The 17,022-nt window shown below is 48.4% G+C and overlaps 1 protein-coding gene across 2 annotated transcripts in view; it reads left to right on the forward strand.

Annotated features, from left to right (window-relative positions):
- Positions 1-17,022, forward strand: part of Kcnh1 (potassium voltage-gated channel subfamily H member 1) — a 317,409-nt gene that overhangs the window by 143,561 nt on the left and 156,826 nt on the right. For both annotated transcript variants that reach the window (XM_052200367.1, XM_052200368.1), the window contains exon 7: positions 569-998. In XM_052200367.1, the coding sequence (XP_052056327.1) occupies positions 569-998 (430 nt within the window). The remainder of the gene's footprint in view (positions 1-568; positions 999-17,022) is intronic.

Genomic DNA, 17,022 nt, shown 5'->3' on the forward strand with positions numbered 1-17,022 from the left:
ATACTACAACTCAAATATTTCATATTGTATAATATGAAATATTATACAACCCTTGAAAGTTTTCTTAAGATAACAAATGGTGTGGAAATATTTGTTTTCACGTGTAATAACTCTACTTGTTTTGTTTAATTTTCAAGCAAGTCATAAAGCACTAAATAGAAATCTCTATTCTACACAACTTGGAATAGAGCTCTGATTTTGAAGGGCTGGAGAGACAGCTGAGCAGTTAGGAGCTTTTATCGCTCTTATAGTGGTCTGGTTCCCAGTATGCACTTGGCAGTGCCTCTGATGCCAGTTCCAGGGACCCTGACACTCCCCTCTAGCTTCTGCAGGCACCAGGCAAGTGCATGGTGCAAATATGAACTGCAGCTAAAACAGTCAGACACATAAAATTAAAATAAACAATATGTTTTCAAAAAGCATTCTAATTTTAAATTTTTCAAAGGGTTGTAAAATACTGCATGTCATAGAAATATACACAATACTTAACCTAATGGTCATGGTGGGGGCAAGGGACGGAGCCTTAGAGTTGTTCTTTCTCTCTGATTCTCTGTCCATCCCCTTCCAGGGCATCAGCAGCCTGTTCAGTTCTCTGAAAGTTGTGCGGCTGCTTCGGCTCGGGCGAGTAGCCCGCAAGCTGGACCATTACATCGAGTATGGAGCCGCAGTACTGGTCCTGTTGGTGTGTGTGTTTGGGCTGGCTGCCCACTGGATGGCCTGCATCTGGTACAGCATTGGGGACTATGAGATCTTTGATGAAGACACCAAGACCATCCGCAACAACAGCTGGCTCTACCAACTGGCATTGGACATCGGCACTCCCTACCAGTTTAATGGCTCTGGTTCAGGGAAGTGGGAAGGTGGGCCAAGCAAGAACTCTGTCTACATCTCCTCGCTGTACTTCACCATGACAAGTCTCACCAGTGTGGGCTTTGGTAACATTGCCCCATCCACAGACATCGAGAAGATCTTCGCAGTGGCCATCATGATGATTGGCTGTGAGTATGGCGCTCAGGGTTGGGTGGGACAGACAATGAGGAACTCAAGGCCATCTCAAAGGTGGAGCGGGGTTACTCTAATAGTAGGATCAAGGAATGATTGCTTAAAATGACCAACACACATGTCTTCTGAGGGCTAGTTTTATGGCTTTCCTGATCTTTAAATCAGCTCATGTTGGTTGAGAAACAAATTTAAGAAAAAATTTAAGAAGTGTGAAGAGGAATGCAGATGTAGCTCAGTCGGTGAAGCACTTGCCTAACATGCAGACAGCCCTGGGTTCAATCCCCAGCACTGTACAAACTGGGTGTGGTGGGGCGTGTGGTCATCTCAGCATTCAGGGAAGTGGTGACAGAGCAATTGGTAGCCCAAAGTCATCATTAGCTGGATAGAAAATTCTAGGCCAGCCTGGGCCCATGAGATGCTCTTACTAGAAAGAGGGGGAGGGGTGGAAGTACACGAGAGAGAGAGAGAGAGAGAGAGAGAGAGAGAGAGAGAGAGAGAGAGAGAGAGAGAGAGAGAGAGACAGAGAGACAGAGAGACAAAGAGACAGACAGAGACAGAGAGGGGTGGTGGGAGGGGAGAGAGGTAGGGAGAGATAACTATTGATTTTTGGTGCCTTCACAAGTCTGATTTCTATGTGTATCTGGACATCTGGATACTGATTTTATAAAGTTTGAAAGACTGTTTCATATACAGTTTGCTAAGAGTACTGAACTACCGGGGTCTTTCCATGTCTAGTTTAGTCTTTAAAGCAGTGAGTGTGGGGCTTCAACTGCACAGTGAAATGATCACAGCAGAGACAGACAACCTTCTTCTCTGCAGCCTTCTCTGCTTTGTTCTTGATGAGGTATTGCGTGAACGCTCAGCAGGCATCTTGTGAGGTGTGTTGGTTTAGACACAGGCTGGCTTTAACTCCTGCCAGCCCTCTTAGCCTAGCCTATCTGAGTGCTAAGGTTATAGACCTGAGACATAATCATTCCTAACTGAGATGAACATTTTCCTGTCTGCCACTTGATAGGGAAATCCCCATGCTCAATACACAACATACGACTACCCCGCCCCCACCATACATACAGAGAAAGATAGAGACAGAGACAGACAGACAGACAGAGGGAGAGAGAGAGAATATGAATATGAATGAGAGACTGAGAATAGATTAATGGGATACTGTCCCTGTACTGAATATCCTCCTAGTTCTTTTTAAAAATCTTTTTAAAAGATTTATTTATTTATTTATTTATTACATGTAAGTACACTGTGACTGTCTTCAGACACCCCAAAAGAGGGCATCAGATCTCATTACAGATGGTTGTGAGCCACCATGTGGATGCTGGGATTTGAACTCAGGACCTTCGGAAGAGCAGTCAGTGCTCTTAACCGAGGAGCCTTCTCTCCAGCCCATCCCCCTAGTTCTTGAGGCAAGTGCTGAAGTCTGAGTCATTTCACCACTGGTAACTGTGCAGTTGTTGCTGTACAAGAGTCTAGAAAGTGCCTTTGGCTGATGACATTGACCTGCCTTCATCCAGGAAGCCTCAGTGGGGAGGGTACCTGCCTGAACCTCAGTGGTTTGTGTTCATGCTGTCACAGCATCTGCTGTGGTGTGTTGGCACTTCATGGGACAGGCCACGCTAGGGAAGCATCTGATCACACAGAGAACTCACCCTGCACAGCAGGGCTTCCTCTGTAAGGTGACACTGGTGAATGACTTGTTGACCAACCTGGAGAAGCCCGAGGCCTCAGCTGGACACTCTGCCTACTTGTTGAGAGATCCAGCTCTGGGGTCATCTTTGTTACCGCACATTGTCATACAGTGGGCCTGCCACCCCCATCTTGTAACTCCCTCCTTGTGCCTGACATAGGCAGATTCCTGAGAGTTTCGCCAGATGTGTCTAAAGGGGTAATTGATTCTGAGAACTGGGTGCTGCTGGAGCTGGTGCTTTTGCTCTTTAGTTTAAAACGGGTTTTAATAGAGATGATTGCCCGGCCATGGGAAACTGTGAGAAGGATCCGTGGGTGGCTAATTGCTTCAGTTTAATTAGAGCTTGGGGTGCTTTCTCATGTCTCAGGCAAAGATTTAAGATCTTTTCTAGAAGGGTTTTAGCCTCAACTGCACTGGTTTCTAGTGAGGGCTTGCAACTTAAAAACAAAACTCCAGTGTTTGGGCGTGAATTTAGCACCTCTCACATGCTTTCACCTTTCACTTTTCACCTTTTACCTTTCACCTTTCACTTCTACCTCACCACTGGGCTACTTCTACCCTTCCAGAATTTTTGTGAGCCTTGGGGTATAGAATAATCAAAGTGATATACTATTCATAGGGCCAGACTTTCTTCCCTTCGGGGGAGATGAACACCCAATTATAGCCATTACTGAGACTTTGCTAAGAGTGTGCTTTAGAAATGGACTCATGTTGTGGTCTCCAAAGGTTTTCAGGGCTTCTTGTAGGTAGCTTCTCAGCCCTAAAGGCATGCCATGAAGGGGAGAATATCTCTCTTCCCATACTCTTCTCCCACGGGAGTGTTGTTTATTCCCTCCTGTCCTGGGGAGCCCTGGTCATTGCCACTGCTTGTATGATTCCAGCTTCTCAGAGGCAGGGGTGGTTCCCATTTCTTTACGTAACTGAAGAGTGATACTGCAGCTGGTTCCTCTGTGTAGTGGAGCACGTGGACTCTTGGGCTAAGTGCTCCTGTTTAGCTCTTCTCAGAGCTCTTGTGAATGCAGCCACCATGCCGAACACACCCACGTGGTCTACAGCTTACTCTGCCTGTTATTTGGTAAGGAAAGGTTGTCTCAGAGAAATTTCCTCACCTTCTCAAGAACGTGGGGCTGGTGGGCAGGATCGAGAAGGTTCAGCAGTCCATCATCTGTGATGTGCAACATTCCTTCTGTAAACCTGAGTGGGCTATCCGTGCCTGTTGTGCAAATTCTCTACGCTTCTTTGTTTCTTTAAGAACACAATTATGCTCCAGACTCAGGACTAGCTGCTTAGGGAAACAACTGTTTCCCAGCAACCTGTCACTTTTAGTTACAGCTGTGACATGTCTGACAAATTCTTGTGCTAACGAGAAAAGTTTTGCACCATGTGTAAATGCTGGTAATCAACCCTGTAAACCCACCTCCAGAACAACCTTCCTTGAGGATGGATGTTGGTGTTAGGCTTCTGTTTTTTCCCTTTGCTGTCTCTGTGCACATATGTGTGCACTTATGCCCCTTCTGTACCATTCCTGGAGTCAGACTTACACACGGACTTAGATATCTAGCAGCGCAGCCTGGGCGTATCCTGAGAACTCTGCTGTCTTATTCCCAGGATATCTGTCAATCCTTACAGTGAGGAACAAGATTCAAATTTTTTCCCTTTGTGTTGAGTTTTTCATGTCATGGGGATGGATGACATTTCTTGGCTCTCCTGTGGTGATGTGTTAGCTGTCCTATCAGTGATTTGTGCTTTCTGTGGGTTCTGGTGTCAGTTCTGAATGCCTCATTACAACTTGCTTATTTTCCAGAGGATGCCAGGAAACAGGAAAAAGGCCAGCTAGCCCACTTTCCTCCATTTGAACAGAATATTCTGTTAGGAGCACATGAGAACCAAGGCTGTCTTCAGTGAACTAGCTTTAGATCTAAGTTGTAGCCAGCCCTCACCCTGGCCTCCCTGTCAGCACGAGCCAGTGACAAGGATTTGGAGTCCTCACTGTGTCTGATCCATACTGCAGCATTTGAGGGATCCCCAAGGAAGAATGATGTGTATGGCAACAGTGATTTCTCTCAGCCTCAGATTGGGTCCTGGCCCTGCCTTGGATGGCTCTCAAAAGGATTTGATGGTGAAGAGGCAGTTGCCATTTTCTAAATATGTTCTTGTACTTTTCCGTTTCTCCCATAATGTCACTACTGTCAGTCTGTCAGTTTAAGTAAGTGGCACTCAGCCTCCCTGTCTGGTGATGGCAGGAGATCCAGGCAGCACACTCCAAGTCTAGATACCACCCAGGTCTGTGCCGCTTCCTGTGTCTGTGAGTCACGTCTGTCTTCCTAGTCTGCCCCAGCTCACTTCCTTCAAACCCTGGCTGGGCTCCAGTGCTCAGGGACTCCTGTGAACATCCGGAGCCCTGAGCAGACCCCTCTCTCACTCTCCTGCTGGACCTGAGTCTGCCTAGATGGATCAATGCTTTTCAGTGTTCCCTAAGGCTGGGCACTCCCATTCAGCAGAGGGCCCACTCCCAGGTGGTTTTTCTAAATTAATATTGTCACAACTCTCAGTAAGAACTTAAAGGTAGGACAGAAAGGGATGATACTCTTAGATGATTTTAATAAACAATAGACTCTCAATAAATATGGACTTCTGAGGAAGTCTTTATTTATGGCATACATATGCTGCTGTTGGGTAGAGACCCAGAACATGTTTCTTAGAAGTTCAGACTTCGCCTGGCTGCCTCACAGACATCAGAGACCAGCTTCTTTTCTATGTTCACGTGCCACTTCTGTGTTGGGATCCCATGTGACTGTTCAAGCTTCACCCATGTTTTTCCACTTGAAAATAGGAGGACAGAGATGGAAAAGCCATTCACCGCTTTTGAGAACAAGACTAGGAAGTTATGTATATTCATTTTTTTCATATCCCATTGGCTGTGATTCCATAACCTTGCCACATGTAGCTGCAAGAGAGTCTGATCAATATAGTCTTACCCCAATCATTGCTTTGAGGGGAAAAACAAAATTTAGAATTGTTTAACTGGGGAGAAGAGACTCTGATTCAAGTGTGAGATCTGCTCTGTGGTTTAGGTTGTACAGTTTTGGTGAGAGTGAAGGGCTGCCCTTGGCTCTGCTTCCGTTGACGGCAGGAACACATTTCATGGCAAGATGAAATGTGACGGCCATGTGAAGAAGGCGAGAGTTTTCCCTCTGAAGGCCAAGACTTTCAGTGTCATTAACCAAGGCTGCCTCTTTCTCTTCCCACTTAATGTTGTGTTTCCTGTTCTTAGAGAAAATAAAGCAATAATTGCTGCTCTGTCTGAGGAGTGCAGGATGCTATTTAATTTCATTTTTGGTTTATGCTTATTTTGGGAAGTGGGGCAGTGTTCAGAATTCTCCGGGAGAAATAAGCACTCATTTATCATTTATTCTTAGATGTCTTTTCTAGTCAGGGAATGAGCTGCTTTTTCTCTGAAACTTGATTCAGCCCCACCCATCGACCACAGCCCTGGGCATCTCCACCTGTGGCATAGCCTGGAGCTACCACCTGCTCTTCTCTTCCTTTATTCTTCTCTTTATTCTCTATTCTTATTTTATTTTTCTCTTTATCCAGAACACAAGCACTGTTTCCTGCCACCCTGTCCCCAGCACACTGACTGTACTCTTTTGGGTCCTCTGGGAGTGCTTATTTTCTTTCACATTGGACCTGCCTCTGAACATGCTTCTGACCATCTTAGTATCTTTCTCATTTTGCTGTGGATTTTTTTCAGCTTGTGGAAACTCTTGGTTTCTAGAGTGCAGGACCTGTGTGTCTCTCCGTGCTCCCTCTTCTCCTCTCTGCTGGAGTGGGGGGGGGGGGGGAAACAGTATCAGAACCAGCCAGATCTGGCTGCCAGAAGAGTGGCACAGAGGTCCCACTAAGGTGTCAACAGTAGGAGCTTTTCCCTGCTCCCCACCCCCAGTCTTGTGGAATTCAACAGATGATGCTGCTGCCAACCTCATTAGTCCTTAGGGTGTGACCTTCTGTAAGAGAATTTGAAATTGCCTTGCCTGCAGTGTGTAGTTGGCAGGTCCCTAAATGTAAGCACCCCTGGCTGTGAGTTTTCTAGATACAAACAAACCCCCTTCAAGAAACAAATTGGCGAGACCACAGAGCAAGTTAAGGGAAGCTGTTGGTGCGAGTGGTGAGGCCTCACAGATATCACTGCCTATGCTTGAGTGAGAGCATCCCGACTGGGCAAGACACAGGACCAAGAGCAACAGGGGCGCCTGAGAGAAGGGGTAAGAATACTGAACACTCAAAGACAATCTTGTATAAGACATTTGTGGCTGAACTGCCCTTAAAGCGGGTCTCATTCCTCTTTGACAGATTCAACAGCTTGCCCCAGGGCACAGCTTCGGAGGTGGCTCAGCTGAATTTTGATCCTAGTTTCACCTGACAACAAAGTCTTTCTCTTTGTGTTGTTGTTTCCCTGGCTGATTGTTTTGAGATATAGCAAGGGAAAACTTATCCTTTGTGTTGTGTGTGTTGAGGGCATGCAGAATTAAGAGCTGAGGAGCTGTGGGGGGCAGTGGAGATGCTTTCTTGCAAGATATTTTTTTTCTAGTTTGGGCTCATAATTATAATTAAAATTATCTGATTGCATGTATTGTGGGAGGATATTGGCCTTGATTGTAGCTGGTTGCTGCACCCCAAAAAGAATTTACAACAAGCACTAGATGTTAGGATGGGATGAAAGCTAATGGAGGAATTCTCTCTGGCCTTACAGATGGGCACTGTTGTGTTTTATAAAAATATAGAGAAGCCAGGAAGATGTTTGGTATATGTGGGGCAAGGGGTGCCTCTGTGGGCCCATGCTGAGGCATCCCTTCCCCCTGACGACCAGCCACAAGACGGTATAGTTATAGAATAGAGTTTATTCAGGGCATGGTGAGGGGAGTTGAGAGAAAGGCAGAGAGAGAGAGGGGGGGGGGAGAGAGAGAGAATGAATGAATGAATATGAGTAGAGGCTGGCCATGGAGAGAGAGGGGAGGGGAATGGGGAAAGGGAGGGCAAGGGCAAGAGAGCAAGAGAGTGAGGAGGGGGCAAGCAGTCCCTTTTATAGTGAGTCAGGGATACCTGGCTGTTGCCAGGCAACTGTGGGGTGGAGCCTAGACTAAATGCTAACAGGCACATTATCTGAGAAACTCCCTTATTATTTTAAATGCAATTTATACTGAGAGTGACGTGCTAATATTGTTAGAATTCAATATTTAGATTCTAATATGGTTCTATGCCCATCTCCTTTGAAGCTCATAGCACCCCGTGGAGAAGGCAGTGCGGCTTCTTTTTATGGCTAAGGAGACAGTGGTGTTGCCAGCCATAGGTCATGCAGCTAGCAAGAAGGGAGCTGGGCTCAGTGGTCCAGGGCAGTGGTATGCTCCCTGTCTCTGAGCGTCATGGCAACCATTGGTTCTGGTAACTGCAAACAGTGCTGGTAGGACAGCTGCTGGTACCTTCATGGATGTGTCAAAGCACAGGTGATGGGTGGGTGGCAGAGGGTCAAGGGTAGTGACGGCTCCCTTTCCACCTGCAGCAGAGGAACTGATAAATGTCATTTCACACCTCCAGCTGCTATGTGTCAAGTATTTATCATAGTTTTCAACTGATAGGCTGACGCATACGGGAGAAATCATACTGAGGAGAGAAGACTTTTTCCTTTTCTTTAAAACCGGTGAGGGACAGCAGTCCACTGGGGAATGCTTCTGAAGACACAGGCATCATCATTTCCCCAGCAGTCTAAGTGACTGCCCCAGTTCCCAACGAGACTGACATGGCTCCAGAGGATGCGACCACCATCCATTTGGAGAAAGCAATGGTGATGCAAGATGAGTGCTTGCCTCCAGACCAGTCCCCCAGACTCCTCCTGTGGTAGGCTCATGTTTGTGACCCACTTCTGTGTGCCAAGAGATCGGGGTTGCAACCCTTACCACAAGTCCCATGTGCTGTGTGTTGTGAGCAGGCAGATTTCTGCCCTGAAGTCTTCCACTTAGATGGTGTCTGGGCTGCAGGAGAAGGTGTCTGTCTGGGCTGCAGGACAAAGTGTCTGTCTTGGCTGCAAGAAAAAAGTGTTGCAGGAGGAGGTGTCTGTTTGTCTGGGCTCTAGGAGGTATCTGTCTGTCTGGGCTGTAGTCTGGGGCTTTGACCTGGAGGATTCCTGTAGCTTATGTGGATTGTATAATTTAGTCTCAGAACAAAGATTCCATTGTCCATCTGTCCATCAGCTCATTCACAGACTGCCCATGTCTCTGGGACAGTCCTCATCAGAGGAAACTAACTGGACAAGAAAGCCTTCTGAAAGCCACCCCCAGTGCCCACAAAGCCAGCCAACCTGCATGGCTGATGGAAGGTCAGAAGCCGCTTTTATGTTCTGAAGTCATAGAGCTTAAAGAAAAACCCAAGGATCAACCCTGGCTCTGTTCTGCTACTTGTTAGATGAAACCCTTGTATTCCCGAGCTTGTTTCTTCATCTGGGATTGCTGCAAACAGAATGGCAGTGACGAGCTGAGGCTGGGCCCTTCGAGAACCCATGCTTCTGCCTGGCATTCCAGCAGGAGCCACAGCGGTGCATGTCACTGGTGCTCTCTCTTCTTCACTGTCTATTTCAGTTAGTTGATGGGACTTTGATGGTTGTCTTAGTTAGGGTTTTACTGCTGTGAACAGACACCATGACCAAGGCAAGTCAGTCTCTCTCTCTCTCTCTCTCTCTCTCTCTCTCTCTCTCTCTCTCTCTCTCTCTCTTTAATTTAGTAACAGTAAACACTTAACTTTTATTTTTTAATTTTTTTTATTTTTTTATTTCCTATATTTTTTGTTTACATTCCAAATGATTTTCCCTTTCCTGGTTCCCCCCTCCCCATAAGTCCCATAAGCCCTCTTCCCTCCACCCATTCTCCAATCAACCCTCTCCTACTTCTCTGTCCTGGTACTCCCCTACAATGCTGCATCAAGCCTTCCAGGACCAGGGCCCTCTCCTTCCTTCTTCTTGGGAATGATTTGCTATGTGAATTGTGTCTTGGGTATTCAGAGCTTCTGGGCTAATATCAACTTATCAATGACTACATTCCATGTGTGTTCTTTTGTGATTGGGTTACCTCACTTAGGATGATATTTTCCAGTTTCAACCATTGCCTAAGAATTTCATGAATTCATTGTTTTTAATTGCTGAGTAGTATTCCATTGTGTAAATATACCACATTTTCTGTATCCATTCCTCCATTGAGGGACATCTGGGTTCTTTCCAGCTTCTGGTTATTATAAATAAGACTGCTATGAACATAGTGGAGCATGTGTCCTTATTGCCTGCCAAGGAATACTCTGGGTATATGCCCAGGAGTGGTATAGCAGGATCCTCTGGAAGTGACATGCCCAGTTTTCTGAGGAACCACCCAACTGATTTCCAGAGTGGTACCAACTTGCATTCCCACCAGCAGTGGAGGAGTGTTTCTCTTTCTCCACATCCTCGCCAACACCTGCTGTCTCCTGAGTTTTTAATCTTAGCCATTCTGGCTGGTGTGAGGTGAAATCTCAGGGTTGTTTTGATTTGCATTTCCCTAATGACTAGTGATGCTGAACATTTCTTAAGGTGCTTCTCAGTCATTCGAAGTTCTTTAGGTGAAAATTCTTTGTTTAGCTCTGTACTCCATTTTTTAGTAGGGTTATTTGGCTCTTTGGAGTCTAACTTCTTGAGTTCTTTGTATATATTGGATATTAGCCCTCTGTTGGATGTAGGGTTGGTGAAGATCTTTTCCCAATTTGTTGGTTGCTGTTTTGTCACCAAGGCAAGTCTTATAAAGGACAGCATTTAATTGGGGCTGGCTTACAGGTTCAGGGGTTCAGTCTATTATCATCAGGGCAGGAACATGGCAGCATCCAGACAAGCATGGTTCACGAGGAGCTGAGAGTTCTAAATCTTCATCTGAAGGCTGCTAGCAGAATACTGACTTCCAGGCAGCTAGGATGAGGGTCTTAATGCTCTTGCCTACCATGACACACCTACTCCAACAAGGCCACGCCTGCTCCAACAGGGCCACACCTTCTAATAGTACCACTCCTTGGGCCAAGCATATATAAACCATCACAGTGGGTGTTGGCTAAGGGTTTAGAGGCAGGGAGGAGACATGCTAGAAAAGGTAGTGATGGGAATGGGGATTGTCCATCTTCTGTGTGAGAAGAGCTTAATGAAGGTTTTGTGGGGGACTCAATACAAGAGCATCTTCTGGAGAGGTCTGGACCAGACAGGCACTGAGAGGGCCAGCTCGACGAGTCCTCAGCTGACCTGACTCTGCAGTCTCTTGGAACCTTTTCCTTTCTTACTCTTCATTACTGTGGTCCTTTGTGTGCAGGAGAAAGGGGTGATGCTAGCTCTTATCAGTAGAGGCCTGGCTCTGAGTTATAGCTATGAGGTGACAAAGCCAACGACCGCCTCAAGAAACTAGGCAAGAGCGGGGGCCTGGGGAGGAGCCCAAGAGGAAGGGCAAAAGGCTCAGGGAAGGCAAGCGTGTGAGGAGGCACCCTGAGCTCTGCAGAGCACAGAGCTAACCTTGGCCAGGCTGACCCTTTATTTGTGCTATAGGAAAGGATGAGAGAGGAGCTCAGTGAGCTTGAATGGAGGTGGCAGAGCCAGAATAGAGGAAGGGAACCCCCTTCGTGCTTAGAACTGGCATAATGGCAGCCCACACCCCTGGCTTAGAGAGCCCAGGTTTCCTGTAGGTGAGATGGCATTATCTATTGGAGAAACTAAAGCACACTCTAAGTTAGAGTCCCACAAACCAGCCCAGATGTGTAAATTGACTTAGAAGGCAGAGGCAGCACTGCAGAGAGGCCCAGTGGCGGAGCTGCTGGACAGAGACTGCCCATCCTGCCAGCTTGGATAACCAGAAGGCAGGAACGCAGAGGAAGGGACAGGTGGAAGCCACAGGCTTTTCCTGGCTGGCATTGGATTCTGTCCCTCCCGAGAAGCTCAGGTGTTTAATTACACTGAACTGTGATCACACACAGGCACCAGAGGGCTTGGCTGGAACCCAACAGTTTAGCAAAGTGAGGCAGGGTTTCAGAGCACAGGGTTTTGTGAAGGGGCTCTCAGTGCCAGTTCGGCCTTTCATCCTTGCTTTTCTTTCTGCTCTCCTTCCTTTCCACAAGTACAGATCAAAGCCTTTCTGTGTGCCAGGCACTTAGAAATGGTGTGAGGACAGACTAGCAGCCACTCTCTTCTGTGATGACAGAACAGAGCCCCACTGTGCTGTGTGTGCTCACTGATGATGATGATGGAGCAGAGCTCCACTGTGCTGTGGGCGCTCACTGATGATGATGGAGCAGAGCTCCACTGTGCTGTGGGCGCTCACTGATGATGATGATGGAGCAGAGCTCCACTGTGCTGTGGGCGCTCACTGATGATGACGGAGCAGAGCTCCACTGTGCTGTGGGCGCTCACTGATGATGATGATGGAGCAGAGCTCCACTGTGCTGTGGGCGCTCACTGATGATGATGATGGAGCAGAGCTCCACTGTGCTGTGGGCGCTCACTGATGATGATGATGGAGCAGAGCTCCACTGTGCTGTGTGCGCTCACTGATGATGATGATGGAGCAGAGCTCCACTGTGCTGTGGGCGCTCACTGATGATGATGACAGAACAGAGCTCCACTGTGCTGTGTGCGCTCACTGATGATGATGATGGAGCAGAGCTCCACTGTGCTGTGTGCGCTCACTGATGATGATGATGGAGCAGAGCTCCACTGTGCTGTGTGTGCTCACTGATGATGATGATGGAGCAGAGCTCCACTGTGCTGTGGGCGCTCACTGATGATGATGACAGAACAGAGCTCCACTGTGCTGTGGGCGCTCACTGATGATGATGGAGCAGAGCTCCACTGTGCTGTGGGCGCTCACTGATGATGATGACAGAACAGAGCTCCACTGTGCTGTGGGCGCTCACTGATGATGATGATGGAGCAGAGCTCCACTGTGCTGTGGGCGCTCACTGATGATGATGATGGAGCAGAGCTCCACTGTGCTGTGTGCGCTCACTGATGATGATGATGGAGCAGAGCTCCACTGTGCTGTGGGCGCTCACTGATGATGATGATGGAGCAGAGCTCCACTGTGCTGTGGGCGCTCACTGATGATGATGATGGAGCAGAGCTCCACTGTGCTGTGGGCGCTCACTGATGATGATGATGCAGCAGAGCTCCACTGTGCTGTGGGTGCTCACTGATGATGATGGAGCAGAGCTCCACTGTGCTGTGGGCGCTCACTGATGATGATGATGGAGCAGAGCTCCACTGTGCTGTGGGCGCTCACTGATGATGATGATGGAGCAGAGCTCCACTGTGCTGTGGGCGCTCACTGATGATGATGGAGCAGAGCTCCACTGTGCTGTGTGCGCTCACTGATGATGATGGAGCAGAGCTCCACTGTGCTGTGTGTGCTCACTGATGATGATGATGGAGCAGAGCTCCACTGTGCTGTGGGCGCTCACTGATGATGATGACAGAACAGAGCTCCACTGTGCTGTGGGCGCTCACTGATGATGATGATGGAGCAGAGCTCCACTGTGCTGTGGGCGCTCACTGATGATGATGATGGAGCAGAGCTCCACTGTGCTGTAGGCGCTCACTGATGATGATGATGGAGCAGAGCTCCACTGTGCTGTGTGCGCTCACTGATGATGATGATGGAGCAGAGCTCCACTGTGCTGTGGGCGCTCACTGATGATGATGATGGAGCAGAGCTCCACTGTGCTGTGTGCGCTCACTGATGATGATGATGGAGCAGAGCTCCACTGTGCTGTGGGCGCTCACTGATGATGATGATGGAGCAGAGCTCCACTGTGCTGTGGGCGCTCACTGATGATGATGATGGAGCAGAGCTCCACTGTGCTGTGGGCGCTCACTGATGATGATGGAGCAGAGCTCCACTGTGCTGTGTGCGCTCACTGATGATGATGGAGCAGAGCTCCACTGTGCTGTGGGCGCTCACTGATGATGATGGAGCAGAGCTCCACTGTGCTGTGGGCGCTCACTGATGATGATGATGGAGCAGAGCTCCACTGTGCTGTGGGCGCCCCCTGATGATGATGGAGCAGAGCTCCACTGTGCTGTGGGCGCTCACTGATGATGATGATGGAGCAGAGCTCCACTGTGCTGTGGGCGCTCACTGATGATGATGGAGCAGAGCTCCACTGTGCTGTGTGCGCTCACTGATGATGATGGAGCAGAGCTCCACTGTGCTGTGGGCGCTCACTGATGATGATGGAGCAGAGCTCCACTGTGCTGTGGGCGCTCACTGATGATGATGATGGAGCAGAGCTCCACTGTGCTGTGGGCGCCCCCTGATGATGATGGAGCAGAGCTCCACTGTGCTGTGGGCGCTCACTGATGATGATGATGGAGCAGAGCTCCACTGTGCTGTGGGTGCTCACTGATGATGATGATGGAGCAGAGCTCCACTGTGCTGTGGGCGCTCACTGATGATGATGGAGCAGAGCTCCACTGTGCTGTGTGCGCTCACTGATGATGATGGAGCAGAGCTCCACTGTGCTGTGTGTGCTCACTGATGATGATGATGGAGCAGAGCTCCACTGTGCTGTGGGCGCTCACTGATGATGATGACAGAACAGAGCTCCACTGTGCTGTGGGCGCTCACTGATGATGATGGAGCAGAGCTCCACTGTGCTGTGGGCGCTCACTGATGATGATGACAGAACAGAGCTCCACTGTGCTGTGGGCGCTCACTGATGATGATGATGGAGCAGAGCTCCACTGTGCTGTGGGCGCTCACTGATGATGATGATGGAGCAGAGCTCCACTGTGCTGTGGGCGCTCACTGATGATGATGATGGAGCAGAGCTCCACTGTGCTGTGTGCGCTCACTGATGATGATGATGGAGCAGAGCTCCACTGTGCTGTGGGCGCTCACTGATGATGATGATGGAGCAGAGCTCCACTGTGCTGTGGGCGCTCACTGATGATGATGGAGCAGAGCTCCACTGTGCTGTATGCGCTCACTGATGATGATGATGGAGCAGAGCTCCACTGTGCTGTGGGCGCTCACTGATGATGATGATGGAGCAGAGCTCCACTGTGCTGTGTGCGCTCACTGATGATGATGATGGAGCAGAGCTCCACTGTGCTGTGGGCGCTCACTGATGATGATGATGGAGCAGAGCTCCACTGTGCTGTGGGCGCTCACTGATGATGATGGAGCAGAGCTCCACTGTGCTGTGGGCGCTCACTGATGATGATGATGGAGCAGAGCTCCACTGTGCTGTGGGCGCTCACTGATGATGATGATGGAGCAGAGCTCCACTGTGCTGTGGGCGCTCACTGATGATGATGGAGCAGAGCTCCACTGTGCTGTGGGCGCTCACTGATGATGATGATGGAGCAGAGCTCCACTGTGCTGTGGGCGCTCACTGATGATGATGGAGCAGAGCTCCACTGTGCTGTGTGCGCTCACTGATGATGATGATGGAGCAGAGCTCCACTGTGCTGTGGGCGCTCACTGATGATGATGATGGAGCAGAGCTCCACTGTGCTGTGGGCGCTCACTGATGATGATGGAGCAGAGCTCCACTGTGCTGTGTGCGCTCACTGATGATGATGGAGCAGAGCTCCACTGTGCTGTGTGCGCTCACTGATGATGATGATGGAGCAGAGCTCCACTGTGCTGTGTGTGCTCACTGATGATGATGATGATGGAGCAGAGCTCCACTGTGCTGTGGGCGCTCACTGATGATGATGATGGAGCAGAGCTCCACTGTGCTGTGGGCGCTCACTGATGATGATGGAGCAGAGCTCCACTGTGCTGTGTGTGCTCACTGATGATGATGATGATGGAGCAGAGCTCCACTGTGCTGTGGGCGCTCACTGATGATGATGATGGAGCAGAGCTCCACTGTGCTGTGGGCGCTCACTGATGATGATGGAGCAGAGCTCCACTGTGCTGTGGGCGCTCACTGAGTTTCATACTCACTTTACATATTGTCCTATCAACCATGTTCCCAGGATTCCTTTCTTCTGCCATTGGCTTTTTGGAACCAACCCCACAATGTGACATTTATCTAAATGTGCCTCTCCCAGACTTAACAATATTCATCTAGGAATGCAGGTACGAGCAGCGACATAATAACCAGCACAAAATTCTACTTTTCCTTTCTGTCATGTGGAGCAAGATTGCTAGAATTCAGCTCATTTAAGTTTTTTTAAATTAAAATTTGTTTCAAGTATATGTGTGTGTATATGTGTAGTGCACATGTGCATGCATGTTATATGGGTTCCCATGCATTGGCATGTGTGAGTGTACATGAATGGGCATGTGGGTATACATATGTGGACATGTGTGGGTGCACATGTGTGTATGCATATGTGTGGTTGCATATGTGTGAGCATATGTGTATATGCATGCATTGGCATATATGTGGGTGCACATACATGGACATGTGTGTGGTTGAATATGTGTGGGCAAGTGTGTGTATACATGTGTGGGGGTACATGTATGTTGGTGCACATGCATGCAGAGATTCCAGGTTGATGCTGGGATTCATTTCCAACTCCCACCATATGCACTGAGGCAAGGTTTCCCAGTGCTCACTAACAGGGCTAGTCTTAATAGCCAGCTTTCTTTGGGGGATCTTCTATCTTTGTGTTACAACATTGGAACTGAAGGATGGCCACCATGCCTGTCCAGCATTTCCATGGATTCTGGGATGAACTGGTCCTCACTCTTGCACAGCAAACACTTTAACCATAGAGCCATCTCTCCAGATCAGTTTATATATATATATATATATGTGTGTGTGTGTGTGTGTGTAAGTTTACAAAGACATAAAAATTGTACATATTTATGAGTTTCTATATAATATCCATCACATGCATACAGTGTGTTATCTTTATTTATTTACTTAGTTGCAGTACTAGGGAGTATGCCTTTCATATACTAGGCTAGGGTTCTACCACTGAGTCAAAATCCCCAACACAGTGTGCAAGTGCTTAAGTCAAGCTAAAGATCTGCTCACACACTCCCATCTTCATATCAAGAACCTTCTGGTCCTTTCACCTTTTGGTGTGTATCCATCTTTGTCACCTGTGCTATAGTGCTCAGAGCTGCGGCCTCCCATCTGTCTCTAACCTCTCTCCATGCCCTTTCTCTCTCTCTCCCTGGATTCTGGAACCACAATTCTGGTCTTTATTTCTGGGAGAGCAACTTTTAGCTTCCAAATATGTGTGAGAACATGTGGTGTTTATCTTCCAGTGTCCGGAATATTTCACTTAACACAATGGCCTCCGATTGCACCCGGGT

The sequence above is a fragment of the Apodemus sylvaticus genome, chromosome 12 (genome assembly GCF_947179515.1).
Source record: "Apodemus sylvaticus chromosome 12, mApoSyl1.1, whole genome shotgun sequence".
Taxonomy (NCBI): Eukaryota; Metazoa; Chordata; class Mammalia; order Rodentia; family Muridae; genus Apodemus; species Apodemus sylvaticus.